Genomic DNA, 14,635 nt, shown 5'->3' with positions numbered 1-14,635 from the left:
GTATCTCTGGGTAGACTCTAATCACCAGTATTTTGGTTAGTAGTCAAATGCATTAACCATTTGCAGCACATCAGGACACTTATTAATATTGTTGCTGTTGTTATTAAGTGTTGTCTAGTTAGTTCCGACTCATATGATCCTGTGTAGGGTTTCCGAGGAGTGGCTAGTGAGTTTGAACCACCAACCTTGAGGTTAGCAGTCTAGTGTTTATTCTATGGTACCACATCAGGACTACTAATGTTAGAGGGGTCTTATGTTCCATGATTTGAGGTTCCATGGCTTGCTGCCTCTTGTGATTTCCATCCTAAGCATGTCAGAGCAGTTCCAATAATCATGTTGCCATAAACTGGCCTCAGAGTCGGATTATAAAAAATATCTCTCATACAACTGATTTATTCATTTGCATATTATTTTCCTGGGAAGTTTCTGATACTGAACTGCTTCACTAAGCATGAGCAATGAGCAAACCAGAAAATTCCAAACCAGTTGCCATGGAGTCAGCTCCAACTCATACTGACCCCATGTGTTACAAAGTGAAACTTCACTCCATAGGGTTTTCAAGGCTGTGTCCTTTTGGAAGCAGACCCCCAAGCCTTTCTTCCGAGGTACCTCTGTGTGAGTTTAAAACACCAACTTTCAGTTAATAGTTAAGCACTTAACAGTTTGCACCATGCTTTTCTGTGGTCACACACTTGGAAACCTCAGAATCTTCTACTAGGCTCCAGTCTATTTCCAACTTACAGGTTTCCTTCCTAGTACTATCTTTGGCCCCTACACCACCTTTTCCAGTTGATAAATACACAGCTTCATTTCTTATGGTGATACATGTTCAGGAGGATAAGACAAACATCAGCTTGTTTCATTGTGGATGCAATGCTGAATTGAGACAGCCCCCCACCCCTGCTGAAAAAAAAGAAGCATCCTAACAAGAATGATGGAAATTGTCAATGTAGCTAATTTTATCATGTGATGACTAATGCTGTTCTTCTTGCAATATAAAGGAAGAACAAAACACACCTTTGACTCTCTTCTTGAATCCCTCATTCATCAGAATTATGCACTAATATCATCATCAATTCATGTAGTCCTGGTGTGATGCTGTAGGATAAACACTGGACTGCTAACCAAAAGGTCAGTGGTCCAAACCTACCAGCCGCTCCTTGGAAATTCTATACAGGGTTGTGATGAGTCAGAACTGACTTGATGCCACTGAACAACAAGAAGAACATTATCAATTCTTATAGTCACATTCTGCCGAGAGAATGCCATATCTTCTTCTTTTTATTTTTTTACTCTGTGTGCAAACATCAATGTGAAATGCTATAGTAACAATGAATTGAAAGAATCTTATATTCAATGCAAAGAACAAGACAAGACCCTCTAACAAAACAAAAAGTAGACCCTGCATACTTGTAAATTTCTTCTCAGCAAGATGCCTAGCAAAAATGTTTTCTAGAAAAAGACCAAGCTGGTCTAAACTGAGGTTAAGAAATGAAATTTTAAATGATCTAAATGCATCTTCATTTTAAATACTAAATTTACTCTTGCTCCCAGACACAAGGAGGCTAGAAATTCATATTCAGATAAGGGAAAGGCAACCCCTTGGTTAGCAGATGGAGCAGAGTTCAGTATAAAGGTTTAATCCTATCAGGCTGATTCCTGTATGGCCATCTGGATAATCCGGAGCACACATTCAAGGCCTGTTAAAAACACAACTCCAGCCAAGATTAACGTCACAGATTTTCCACTAGACTTGCTCATATTTGACTTTATGATTTTCCAGACCCAGGATGATTGCTTACAAATAAAGACTTGAATATTCCCTTGAAGAAGCCGTTACATGTCGTTATTTTCCCCACTTTAACCTGAAAATTGTTTCCCCTTTTTACAATATAAGATGTCCATTTGGGGACAGTATTTTCATTTCACTTTTGTCCTTGGCTTTCCTTTTCGTACAACAGGATAATAAGAAAAAGTGGGCTAAAAAGAATTTTGTGCATGAAAGTTCTTCTTGGCAAGAAGAAAAGCATTATTTACTTATTGTATAACCAGAGAAAAGTGAATTTACTATTGTTGCAACAAATATCACAATTGGATCCATGAATAATTCATTTTGAGGATCCCCCCCCCACCCCCTATGATAATTTTTCCCCATTACTTTGCAGTGGAGTGGCTGACAATCATAGAACAAAAAGGGGGTGGGGGGTGGGGAGAAATGACTGATGACAAATATTTATTTACCTTTAGCTGTTTTAGGATTAGTATTTTGTACATCTTAATTTTGAATCGGACAGATCAAACAGGTGAAAAATATTGCCTCTATACTTCCTTGAGTTATAAAATTCTGAGTTTCCACAGTGTATTTAACAAACGAGTTTTGCATAATATGAAACAATGCTGTGTTGGGTGTCATTAAGTAAAAAAGCCTTCAACAAATCTTTCAAGTGCAATTGAGAAGCTACAGATACATCAAAATGTCAAGATTTTTCACTGCTGAATTGTTAAACTACCCTGTGTACTATATACTGAACCTGCATAGACAGATTCAGAAATTCAAAAGCACTTTGCCTGGTATGTTTTGGATTACAATTGTACCAGGATTTCTGTCCTTCCCATCCTGTGTGTCTATGTCCACTGATAGCTGAGGGAATTTGCTAATTCATAGGAGGATAAACCAGTTGCTGGTGAGTTGATTCTCACTCATAGGACCTGAGAGAACACAGTTGATCTGCTTCTGAGACTATAAATAAATCTTCATGGAAGCATACTTCCTCATCTCTCTCTAACAGAGCAGCTGATAGATTTGAACCATCGACTTTGCAGCTGGTTAGCAGCCCAACGGTTAAGACACTGGACCACCAATTCGCCTACGAATCCTCAAGGACAGAGTAAAACTTTCCCGTAGGGTTTCCAAAGCTGTAATCTTAATGAACTAGCTTTCTCCAGCAGAAGGGATGGTGGGTTCAAACCTCTACCTTTCTGTTAGCAAGTGCTTAACCATTGTGCCCACAAGGCTCCTTAGAGTAGACTAAGGAAGTTGCAACATGAATAAAAGGTAGATATAATTTGGTCTCTGCTTATCAATGGTTTTGTTTTTGTGTTCTTGTTAAGCCCTGAGTCAGTTCCCACTTGTAGTGACCCTGTATCACGTTTTTTGAGGCTGTAATTCTTTGTGGGAGCAGAAAACCTCTTCTATCTCCCACTGTGTATAATTAACAAGTGGCATAGCTTGCAGCAAACATGCTATGGTATACCTAAATATTCACTTCTGGATGAACTCAGCCTAGTACAGATCAACCTTGGACCCATATTTCCATCTAGTGACTATGGATTTTTCCATTTGTCCTTTTTTTTCTGTGAAAGCCATTTGTGTTGTCAAAGCAAAGGGCTTTCTTGCCAAATAAAGTCACTTTGGAATAAAGGATGAAAAACACTCGAAATCCTCAATATCCTCATTTAATATTTAACAGGTTTAATTGCATCTGGTGTTGAGAGATCTCTATAGCATGGGTTACATTTCTCTTTAAAATGACAAACACACCAACACTACCAACCCTCCTCAACTCACACACACAGAGTCTCTGCTATGTAAACTACATAATTATTTGCCTAATAATATCTAGTTGTGCTAGTGGACAGGGAACAAATGTAGACCAATAGCAAAACAAAACAAAAGCCATGATATACCAATAAAATTCTTAACTGCATAAAGCAATTATGACAGAAGGTAAAGGAATGCAGAAACTAATCTCCAGTAACTCAAGTTAAAGCCAGAGCATTGATGTGACAAGACACCTCAACCTGATTGACGGAACTTTCTAAATAGTTATTTCATTAGCTCATTCATTCATTCATTCAGTTGGCTAACTATGAATCTGTGGTGTTCTCAGCACTCCAAAAGAGAAGCTTGCCAGAACTCGGGCTAGCTTTGAGGTCAGGCATTGTCATTGCTGATGATTTTGAAGGCATCCATCCAGTCAGAGGATAGGTGGACCAAGTATAGGTATCCTCCGGGTAAAAATAATGATGAAAATAAAGAAGGCAGTTTTCCAGCTAGGGACGGTCCCTCTGTCCTTCTTCCTGTCCAGTAGCTGCCAATCCTCAGGATCAAAGAAAGTAGGTTTTGGTGCTACTGAGCTAAAGGCAGTTGGGAAAGTCACTGTTTCACTCAAATGGACAGCAAAAACAATTGTTCCGATTTAGCAGGAAGAGCAGATACTGGTGGGCTGAGTCCTAGTCAGGGGTACTCTGTGTCCCCATTAGGCTCTGGAACAGGGTTACTCCCAAGCACAACATCAAAATCAAGTAGATGAAAGCGAGAAAAGCCTGAGATTTTATGAGGTCACAAGTATCCTGCAGAAATGAGCTGAGCTCATGGGTTTCACAACATTTTCTGCCAAGTCTTAAAAATTGGGGACAATAACATTAAAGTCCGTTCCTCATTTTGGAAAAGTTCTCCATTAATATTCATTCCCGGCAACTGAAATCCTTTGAAAAAACACTGTACTTCAGAAGGACTGATGCCAACTCTTATCTGCTCAGTAAATTTAGCTGGATATGTTAGAAAGTAGCTGAATTAGAATTCCTAGGAAAGTTTAACAGTATGTAATGTGCTATGGAATAAAAAAAGTATAGGGTATTTTAGTAAACAAGTATGTTTGATTAATTTGGAATTGACAATAGTAATTATAGCAGTCAGATTACATGTTGTGTACTTGTTGTTGTTGTTAAGTGCTATAGAGTTGGTTCGGACTCATAGTAACCCTGTGTAAGGTTTCTAAGGAGATTGTGGTTCAAACCTACCTTCAGTCTAGTGCTTATTCTACAGTGTCACATCAGGACTCAGCACATAGGAAACAACAAAATAGAAGTGAGAACTTGGCTGTGTATTTTACCAGAAGTCTATGTGATAGTCACCCATGTGGAAACTGCAGGTTAGCAGAGTTACTGTTCCAAGGTCACAATAAATAGGAGATGTGAATGTGAAATTCTAGCCCATTTTCAAATACTATTTTAATACTCCAAATGCTAAGATTAACTTAACATAATTTCACCTTTCTGTCTTGATTCAGAAGCCAGTAAGAGCTAGTGCTGGTACCTTATAGAACCTCTATGGTAAGCATCAGTTAACTGCATCTGTAGAAATTTTCATTAATAGAAAGCGCTGGTTAATCGAATGCTGAAAAACATCAGCTTAGATCTCTCCATGAATCATACACAATGGGATAACCTTTTTTGTCTTGAGATTTAAGAATGAAATTGAAACGTTTCTAAATGTGTACTTTTTACCAGCTTAGTTTAATGCTGTTTCCCTAGTGTAGTTATTTATTTAAATAGGTTCCTTGGTGACATAAATGGTGTGTGCGCAAGTGCAAATCTGAAGGTTGGTAGTTCTGACCCATCCAGTGCTACTTGGGGGTGGTGGTGAGGGGGGTGAGCTATCTGCTTCTGTCAAGATTACGGTCAAGAAAACCCTGTAGGGCAATTCTCTGTAACACATGGGGTTGCCATAAATCGACAGGGACTGGATGGCAACTGACAACAACAACATTTATTTAAATAAAGGAATGGGAAAGCAAACAAATAGTGCATCTCTAATTAGACTTCTAATTAGGGGCATCAACTATTGTGAAAGCCTCATTTTGGGAATAAGAGATGATAAATGCTGAACCGACCCAGGTCATCTGTACAGCTACCCCAAACAAGTGAAGTATTGATCATAGCACAAAGAGATTTCAGAGGCAAAAGTAAGAGCAGCTCCAGGATCCTACTGATAGCTGCGCACACCACTAATTCACCTCAATGGGCAGGCACCTCTGAGCTCAATTAACCCTGATTCCCAAGGCCACCCATAAACCCTGAGGTAAACATGGCTCTCCTGGCCCTTGCTTTCTATCAATGAAATAGATCATTTCTATTGGAGGCTGAGGCACGATTCCAGCTTATAAATTCACCTTGCTAATAAAGAGTCGGACACTTCCAGTGTGAGTGTGCAGGCACTTGAATCATGTAACATTGATTCTGTAAATCAGAAAATTTTAAACAGCTGAGGGCATCTGTGATTTTTTTTGTTGTTGTTCTGTCTTCTGCGGCTATTTGAAGGAAATACAAATGCTCAGGAGATAGAGCAGGTGATAGCAAACGTCCCCAGGTGCAATTGTCTGCACACAGAACATTAGTTGTTAAATATGTACTGGAGGCTGAACGATTTCTTTCTTTCTTTTTTTATCCTTCCCTCTCTTTTTCCTTCCCACCACGACCATTGTTCAGAAGCAAATTGGAAATCTGGTAATTAGGCCCTGACTCACGGTGTAGTATTAGAGTCCCGAGCCAAAGTTCAACACCCTGAAATGAAATTTAAACCAATTAATCTGTTAGATTTTTATCGCTTGTCCGTGTTTTCTCAGCAATTCCCCCAGCACGTGGCCTTTGATCAACTCTCATACAAACGCTAAAATGTGTGCCTGCTGCTAGCAAGATGGGAATGACATTAACATGGTACTCATAAAACAATCAGAGCAGAGAAGCCCTCAAACAGGCAGGGCATAGTAATATTTAATAAAAGCGCACACATAATCTTCAGAATTAGCATTTTGTGCCTTGCAGTACCTTGGGGAGAAGAGCTTTTATTTGTGGAGTGATCATTATTATAACAAAGAAGAGCTACCTAATAATTTCCACTTTAACTCTGCAATGTGCCACGAACATTTCAGAGCCATTATGCTAAACTGTGCTGGGGTAATCATGTTATTGTCATAGTTTGAAGGAGAGAAAATCTCCTCTACTTTGGTGGCTGGGATGGGGGTTAGGAATAATGTTTTTTGTTTTTTTCTTTTTAAAGACCAAAAAAAAAAAAAAATCAATAGCAAATACTTAGGTTTTAAATGAGGAACTAGCATGCTATAATGTCTTATGGATACTTGGAGTATGAAAATTCATTAACGAAAATCTTTTTTTTTGTTAATTAAATCAAAGATTTTGTTGGAAAAAGTGATTTTGAATATAAATACCACCACTGCTTCTGCCATTCCAAAATATTTTCTCAGAGATAGAATTGTATTGATTATTACATCCTTGGGCTGGATTGAACTCTTCTATTAATCTCTTCACTTTCAAATCCTACTGAATCCATCCATGGTGACTATTAAAAGCAATATTTTCCATCTTCCTATTGCATCTCTCTGTGTATCCCGAGTGAAAGATAAAAAAGTCTCTACCTGCTGTGGGTGTGCTCTGAGTTTCTCAGAGAAAACTTACCCAGAAAGAAGAGGAAAGGAGGGGCTTGGGGGTCTGGGAGCATAGCTGTTTGTTTTCTTTCTTTCTTAAAATTTTTATCAGTAGGCTCTAAAAAGTACATATGCTATCTCCTGCAGTAAGACATGGCTGTTATTTAGTGTTTTTATTATAACATGTTACCTTTTTAATTAAAATATTATCAAGGTATTCTGTGTACTCACTGAAAACATTTAAACCATAGAGATAACACAATTCAAACCATACAGAGTAAAACTTAGTAGTTTCACCTTCTCCCTTGGCCCCTCCCTAATTATAGCCCCTTTTCATAAGAGCACCAGAGGGGAGGTGGTATACATCATCCCAGACCTGTGACTGTTATACCTGTTCACACTTAACTCTACAAACACACACCCTGCCAATGTATATACAGGATCACATATATTATTTTTTTAGGAAAATAGAATTACACTATTAATTTATTTGGGAGTGTGGTGGCTCTGTACTATGAGCACTGAACTGCAAGCCACTAGGCAGGTGGTTTGAGTCCACCAGTCATGCTGCAAGACAAAGGTGAAGCTTTACAGCCTTGGAAACCCTATACAGAGTTGCTATGAGTCAGAAGGAACTCAAAATAACATTAATTCATTTGTAAATTGCTTTTTTCAAATACCAATGCCAACATTTTTTCTCTTTCATTCTAATGACACTCTTTGCATTCTACAGCATGAATATCTGTAATTTATATAACTGTTCCATTACTGGGGGGGGGGGTAGTGTACACAGATTCTGTTGAAGGTGTTGCTGTCATTACTATAGTAAGCATTTTGGAAGCTGTAGTTTGGGCCATTTTGGCAACTATCTCCTGTTCTGCTTTTAGCCTGCCAAGTTTGTTTGGAATTCTAGGACAGAATTGCAAAATGGCGGCCTATGAGTTGCATCTTGCCCATTAACATTTTGTTTAAACTATAGATTAAAAAATATATATACTGGGTTAGTGACCAACTTTTAAAGGTTATGAAATTGCACATGTGAATCTAAGTTTCTAACTTCTTTGTATCCTTGGTAGCTTAGTGGAGTATGAGCTGGGCTGCTAACCACAAGGTCAGCAGTTCAAGTCTACCAGTCATTCTGCTGTAAAAAGATGAAGCTTTTTGCTTCCATAAAGATTTATTAACCTTAGAAACCCTATACAGGGTCCCCATGAGTCAGAACTGTCTCAATGGGACACAACCATCACTACCACCATTTGGCAGATAAGTGGATCAGAACATACTGGGCCAGCATTTGTGTGGGGTGACCCCACTGAAGCTGAGTAGCATCTGCCAGTTACAGATGTGACGTGCGCTTTGCAATCACCAAACATCACCATGATTTCCCATTGCTTCTTCTAGTCTATGGGGTATCTCAGGCTGTAATCTTTGTAGAAGCAAATCACCAAGTCCTTCTCCCATGGAGCCTCTGGGTGTTTTCGAAGTAACAATTGCATAGGGCTCCTTTTAGTTAGCATAGGGGTTACCAGTTGGGCTGCTAATCTCACAGTCAGCAGTTCGAAACTACCAACCGTTCTGTACGAGAAAGATGAGGCTTTCTATTCCCATAAAGATCTACGGCCTCGGATACCCTATGCAGGGTCGCTAGGAGTTGGAACTAACTCCACAGCATGTAACCACCACCACCTTTTAGTTAGTCACAGTATTTTCCAACTTCCATGATTGGCATTTTGGCTTTCCTAATTTGGGGGACTATGGCAGGCATTGCCAGATATTTAGCCTTCTTGATACCGAGGTGCTAAATGCCAGTGGTACTCCTCTCTCTAAATGAGACAACCCACAGTTGCCCTACAAAGTTTTCAGACTTCCCAGTTGGAAGTATCACTGAAATTCCTCTCAAGGGAGATGCAGTGGATGTAGAGGTGACCTTTAGAATGCTTTCAGATCTCAAGTTTGAAAGGGGTTCTCCATGGTTTGTCTGTTCAAACAGTCTCTGAGCAGAAATAGCCAATGCTGTTGAGTGTAGTGATAGGGTGGGTTGAGGAGTGTATCGTTGTTTACCCGAAGTACCTCTTTCAATACTTTTTGTCTCTGAAGACTAAGAAGATAATGTTACATATCACTAGGTCCTTTGGAAGCTTGATGTTCTTTCTTTTCTTTACTTTTTTTTGGACTAGTGGACCTGTAAAGCTTTGTTTCTGGATGGCTGTACGCAGATTTTGAAAACATTACTACTTGCCTTAAGTAGTGTTTGAAAATACACACACGTTCACACACATTCTTACATGCCTTTTGTGTACCACAAATAACAAATAGAGAGGAGAGGGAAGGGATCAAGTTAAAACCAGCAGGTTTTGACCATGTTATTATAATGTCTTTGCTGTCAGCCAGTCTTTCAAAACCACATGAACACACCCTTCTGCATTCTTCTGAGCAATAGTAAGAAAGCCTAGTAGAGACTATAATTAAAGAAATATGGTTGTGTGATTGAAAATGAAAATGAAAATGAAAAGATACCCTAATACTAACATGCATAATAGGACATCCAGACAACCCAGTCATGGAGTTTAATGACATCATTGCATTTCACACTTTGTCATCAGGACTGTTGTAAGACCAGCTCAGTTGAACTAGTATCGCATTCTCAGAAGTATCCAGTTTTTCTATTCTGCTGTAATTGCTCAGTGTACTGAGTTAGAACTTAAGGACTTTGGAACATTGACTAAAATGCTTTCAAACAGCTTATATTTGAAAAAAAAAATCATTCATCGTGCTGACGTGTAGTTTTATTTTACTGGTAGATTGCTTGAAATTATCTACCATAATTCACCATTCTTTTGGGGGTTACTCAATCATACACTGAAACATTTTTACTTTAAAGAAAAATTTTGTTGAAGAATAAATCCCAGGTTTTTGGAATATTGATCACAACCTTGAAGTGTATGACAAATTGGAAAAGAATTTTCAAATCATGAGTCATTTATGTTTTCTTGATTAATTATTTTGTTTTCGGGAGAATGTGAAGGAGAGAAAAGGCATGTGAGCTGTCCAGTTTTTGTTGCAAATGTATTGCTATGAACTCAGCCAACTTGAAGTGTTTAGTTTGGATGTATCCAAACTTCTCTGTGTAATTTTATAAGATTAATTTGAATCAAAGCCCATTCTCCTTGTTTGTGTGGTGGCAAAAGAGCGATAGTCCCACTGGGCTGGGCTTAACATTTTCTTTTCTTCTTGCAAAAGTTAGAGTATGACACACTGCCTAATTTAACAAAGTACAACTTTTTTTTTTTTTTTGATGCCATTATTTTTTTGTGTTAAAATTAAATGGTTCTCTCACTGGGTTCGATACTTGGAAAGTCAGTTATAGATACTTAATACGTTATTTATTAATGAGGAGGGTCTGATTTTGTCTTCTTGCATAATATCACCTTGACTTAGAACTTTGCTTTGCTGCTCTTTATAAAAATGATTGTGAGAACAGCAGCGTGGCAGTGTGGAGTAATGAATTCCTTGGTAGCACCTTGAAGGTGCCCTCTGAAAGGTTTCAAAGACATGATCCCATACCTTAGCAATTCTGTTGAAAGTACATAGACTTAACTGTGCAGACTACTTCCACTCACAGTATTTACAAATATTTCCCATCTCCGAGTGCCAGTTATTATGGAAACAGAAGATATATGACATTTTGAAAAAGTCAGTTCTAGCATTTAAAGCTTGGGAAAGACAACAAAGCATAGAATTGTGGACTCTCTGTGGTCAGCCCTGACTCAGCTATTTGATTACACAATTCACCCTGAGTGACCTGCATTCTTTGAATCTGTAAAATGGGATCCATGGCGTTTATTTGAAAAACTCTTAATGGTTTCACATGAGAAATGTTGCTATGTCAGTTTAATAGATAGAAGGCACGAAACATAATTTCCTGCCCCATCTCTTTTCTTTCTTAGTTCCTAATGAACAGAAATGTTTATCTAAAAATGTGTGAATTTTCTCTTCAGTAGATATATTTTTGAAATAAATATATAGGGCTTCTAGTATGTTCCCCAAAGTCACCTATTTTTAAGAATCTTTATCTCCTGGGATTTCAGGTGTGATAAAGATGTTTTGGGGAAATATATGTATTCCTAATAGAAACAATGAAAAGGATGCTTTGAAAATTGAAATTGCACCCTTAGGTTTCAGGTCCGACTGCAGCTAGGAAATGCTGAGATGTTGAAGGGCTCTCTGTTAGTGAAAAAGATAAAAGATTTTTTTTTTTTCTTTTTCTCAAGTCTCCCATCATTAAAGTTTGGTTCTAACAGCAGACTCCTTCTCTTTTTCATGTGTGTTGAAAAGCAGCTACTCCCTGTATCAAAGCCATCAGCCCGAGTGAAGGATGGACGACAGGAGGCGCGACTGTGATCATCATAGGGGACAATTTCTTTGATGGGTTACAGGTCATATTCGGTACCATGCTGGTCTGGAGTGAGGTAGGTGTTGTCTGAACATTAATATCTAATAGCTTGGTCTAGTTGAGGATACTGTCTACTCTTAAATTTCTAATAGTGTGTAGAATTTAGCAGTGCCACTCTGGGTGGCCCAGCCCCAGTCTGTAGAACTCTGGGGCACTAAAAATGATAGGTAGGGTTTACCAGGAGATCACACTTTCTACTAGACCAATTCCCATCCTCGACCTTAAATGTGATGGGAGAGCTTCTGTTTTGTCCTTTTTCCTCTTGGGTTTGCCATGGAATGAGGGTTCTCTTGAATAGTGGGAACTGGAAAGGGTATGCAAAGTCATGTAATATTCAGGATAAGGATTATTGTTATAGTTAAGTGCCGTAGAGTTGGTTCCGACTCATAGCAACCCTGTGTAGGGCTTCTGAGGAGCAGCTGATGGGTTTGAACTGCCAACCTGTGCTTCGCAGCCCAGTGTTGGTCCTACAGCGCCACACCAGGAGTCCAGGATAAGGATAAGCCCCAGTTGAACTTCAGCAACGTATAGTAATCTGCATGATGTGTAGACAGAGTCTACTGTGGGCTGATCATCAAGGAGCACCATTGAAATGGTAGTCATAATCCAGGTGTATGTGGTTCTCAATGTAGTTAGTGACTCTTTATCAGAGAGTAAGTGATTTGCCTAGAAAAGGGCCACTGGGGAACCATTTTTCTGCAAAATTTATAGCCTTATTTGTGGGCTATACAAAATTATCCACTTACAAATTAACCTGTTATATTTGGTCAAACATTTAATCAACTCACCCTAAATGGAATGTTTGTAACTGCAGACCAAATGATTTCGAGGGAGTCCTGGTATGGCACTGTGGGTTAATGGACCAGGACTGCAAAGCTGTTTGAACTTCAAGGTCAGCAGTTCATGCTCACCAGCTGCTCCTCAGAAATCCTATTCAGGGTTGCTATGGGTTGGAACTGACTTGACGGTACTTAACAACAATAACAACGTATGGTTTGAGGGTCGGACATTCCCCACCCCTGGTCTAGAAGAATCCAAGGCTTTTTCCAAACATGGGTTTCACTGTTCCCAGACTTGGCAGCTATGGAGTGGCTGAAGTTACACTATGCCTTCCAATCACGATCATTTTGTAACTTGCCATCTGTCTTGTCAGGTAGCAACCAGTACTAGCTCAAGATGACAAAACATAAACATCAGCATTATATAGATGCCATGGCAAACTTGCCTGTGCTTAATAGTGAACCTACATTTCTCAGTCAGCATGCCCAAAGCCTTTCCCTTTTACCTCACCAGAGTTTAGAATAATCACAGGGCTACAAGGCACCCTAGAATGCTTTCATCCCATTTGTTTTACAAGAAGTCATATGAATCACTAAACTTTACTGAACATCTATTATACTTCACGCACTCTGCTGAGCTCTTGACATAAATTACATTAATTGTCTCTCTACTCTCTAAGCTAAATTCGCTTGTTGTTGTTGTTGTTAGCTGCAGTTGAGTTGGTCCCCAACTCATGGTGCTCCATGCCCAGCAGAATGAAATACTGCCTGATCTTGCACCATCCCATGATTGGTTGCAGATTAGAATGCTGTGATCCACAGGGTTTTCACTGACTGATTTTCAGCGGTAGATCACCAGGCTTTTCTTCCTATTCTGCTGTAGTCTAGAAGTTCTGCTGAAACCAGTTCAGCATCATAGCAATGGGCTTTGCTGACAATGCACATGAGATGCATCAGTCAGAAATTGAACCTGCTCTTCCACATTGAACTTCCATTGGTTCCTTTTCTTGAGTATACTAAGACTCAGATATGCAGAGTTTCATAGCCAGCAAACAGTTGAACAGTGCCCATAGAACTTAAATGATCTGTATATGGCCATCCAATGAAGTCAGTAGTAGAACTGGAACTAGAACTCCCAGTTTCTATTTCCATTTCTAGTTATCATCCCATAATGCCATTGTATAGCCCATCTAGATGCTTAGCTTGAGTTTTCTCTTTACAGGGGCCACAGAGATGAGCACAGAGTTATTAAGCCTGTGATAGTTGAGTATGTTTATCTTTCCAAAGCAGAGCCTGTCCTTTTCTGTAAGCCTTGTGTACTTCTCATTGCCAACAACCCACTCAGACAAGTCCTGTGCCAACATATGCTGCCTCTGCCTTTGTTTTTCCCACACAGCTAACAAGTGATATGCTCTTGGCCGGAGAATCAAAGCTCTTGTAAAGCTAAATCAAATATGGGCTTCTCTGTCCACCCATCTAATTGTTGTCCAAGTTGGAACGTCCCAGGCATGATAGGCTGAGCTCCCCTTGCCAACTGCATCCATTTCTTTATTGTAACCATTGAGTTGTGAATTAGAAGCATCATATTCATAGCACATTTTGTTACCACATTGGTGTCTTCATTCCTGCTGATTTGGCTACATGTGTGATAGCAGTCTTCACAAGGACAGCCTCCATCAGGTCTGGTGGGCTGTATCTTCATCACTCTCTATCTCGTTTCCTGGTGCTTGCCATGGAAGTTGGGAGAGGGACTAAGAACATAATGTTGACTTCTTGCTTCATGTCACTATTGTCAAAGTGAGACCTTTAGAAGTGGTTTCAGACTGTAATTTGGAATTAGGTCTATTGACCCTCTGAGAATTAGGTAGGTTAGTCTGAAACTTCCTTTATAACTCTTAACTGTGTTAGCCCAAGTAGACTGTATTGGGTATAAAATAAGCACTTCACATATTAGGAAATAATTAATTCAAGGCTTATATTTGATAGAACCAAACCTTGATACTATACATATTTAGGAGATGAAATATATATAAACACACTGGAAAATGCAGATGTGACTAACAGGAGCTAATATTCATTGAACACCTTCGTTTCTGCCAGGCACTATGCAAAGGGTTTGGGCTGGCTCTCTTGCATTCTTTTCAAATTTATATAAGCTGTTTCCATTTACTGCCTAG

At 39.2% G+C, this 14,635-nt stretch overlaps 1 protein-coding gene across 2 annotated transcripts in view; it reads left to right on the top strand.

Moving 5' to 3' along the window:
• EBF1 (early B-cell factor 1) overlaps positions 1 to 14,635 on the top strand; it is a 538,394-nt gene that overhangs the window by 375,494 nt on the left and 148,265 nt on the right. The window contains exon 8 of one of the 2 annotated variants that reach the window (XM_006864917.1): positions 11,565 to 11,695. In XM_006864917.1, the coding sequence (XP_006864979.1) occupies positions 11,565 to 11,695 (131 nt within the window). Of the gene's footprint in view, positions 1 to 11,561; positions 11,696 to 14,635 lie in introns of both variants that reach the window. The other variant, XM_006864916.1, reaches the window with a different exon arrangement.

The sequence above is a fragment of the Chrysochloris asiatica genome, unplaced genomic scaffold (assembly GCF_000296735.1).
Source record: "Chrysochloris asiatica unplaced genomic scaffold, ChrAsi1.0 scaffold00073, whole genome shotgun sequence".
NCBI lineage: Eukaryota > Metazoa > Chordata > Mammalia > Afrosoricida > Chrysochloridae > Chrysochloris > Chrysochloris asiatica.
This window is presented reverse-complemented; position numbering and strand designations above follow the sequence as displayed.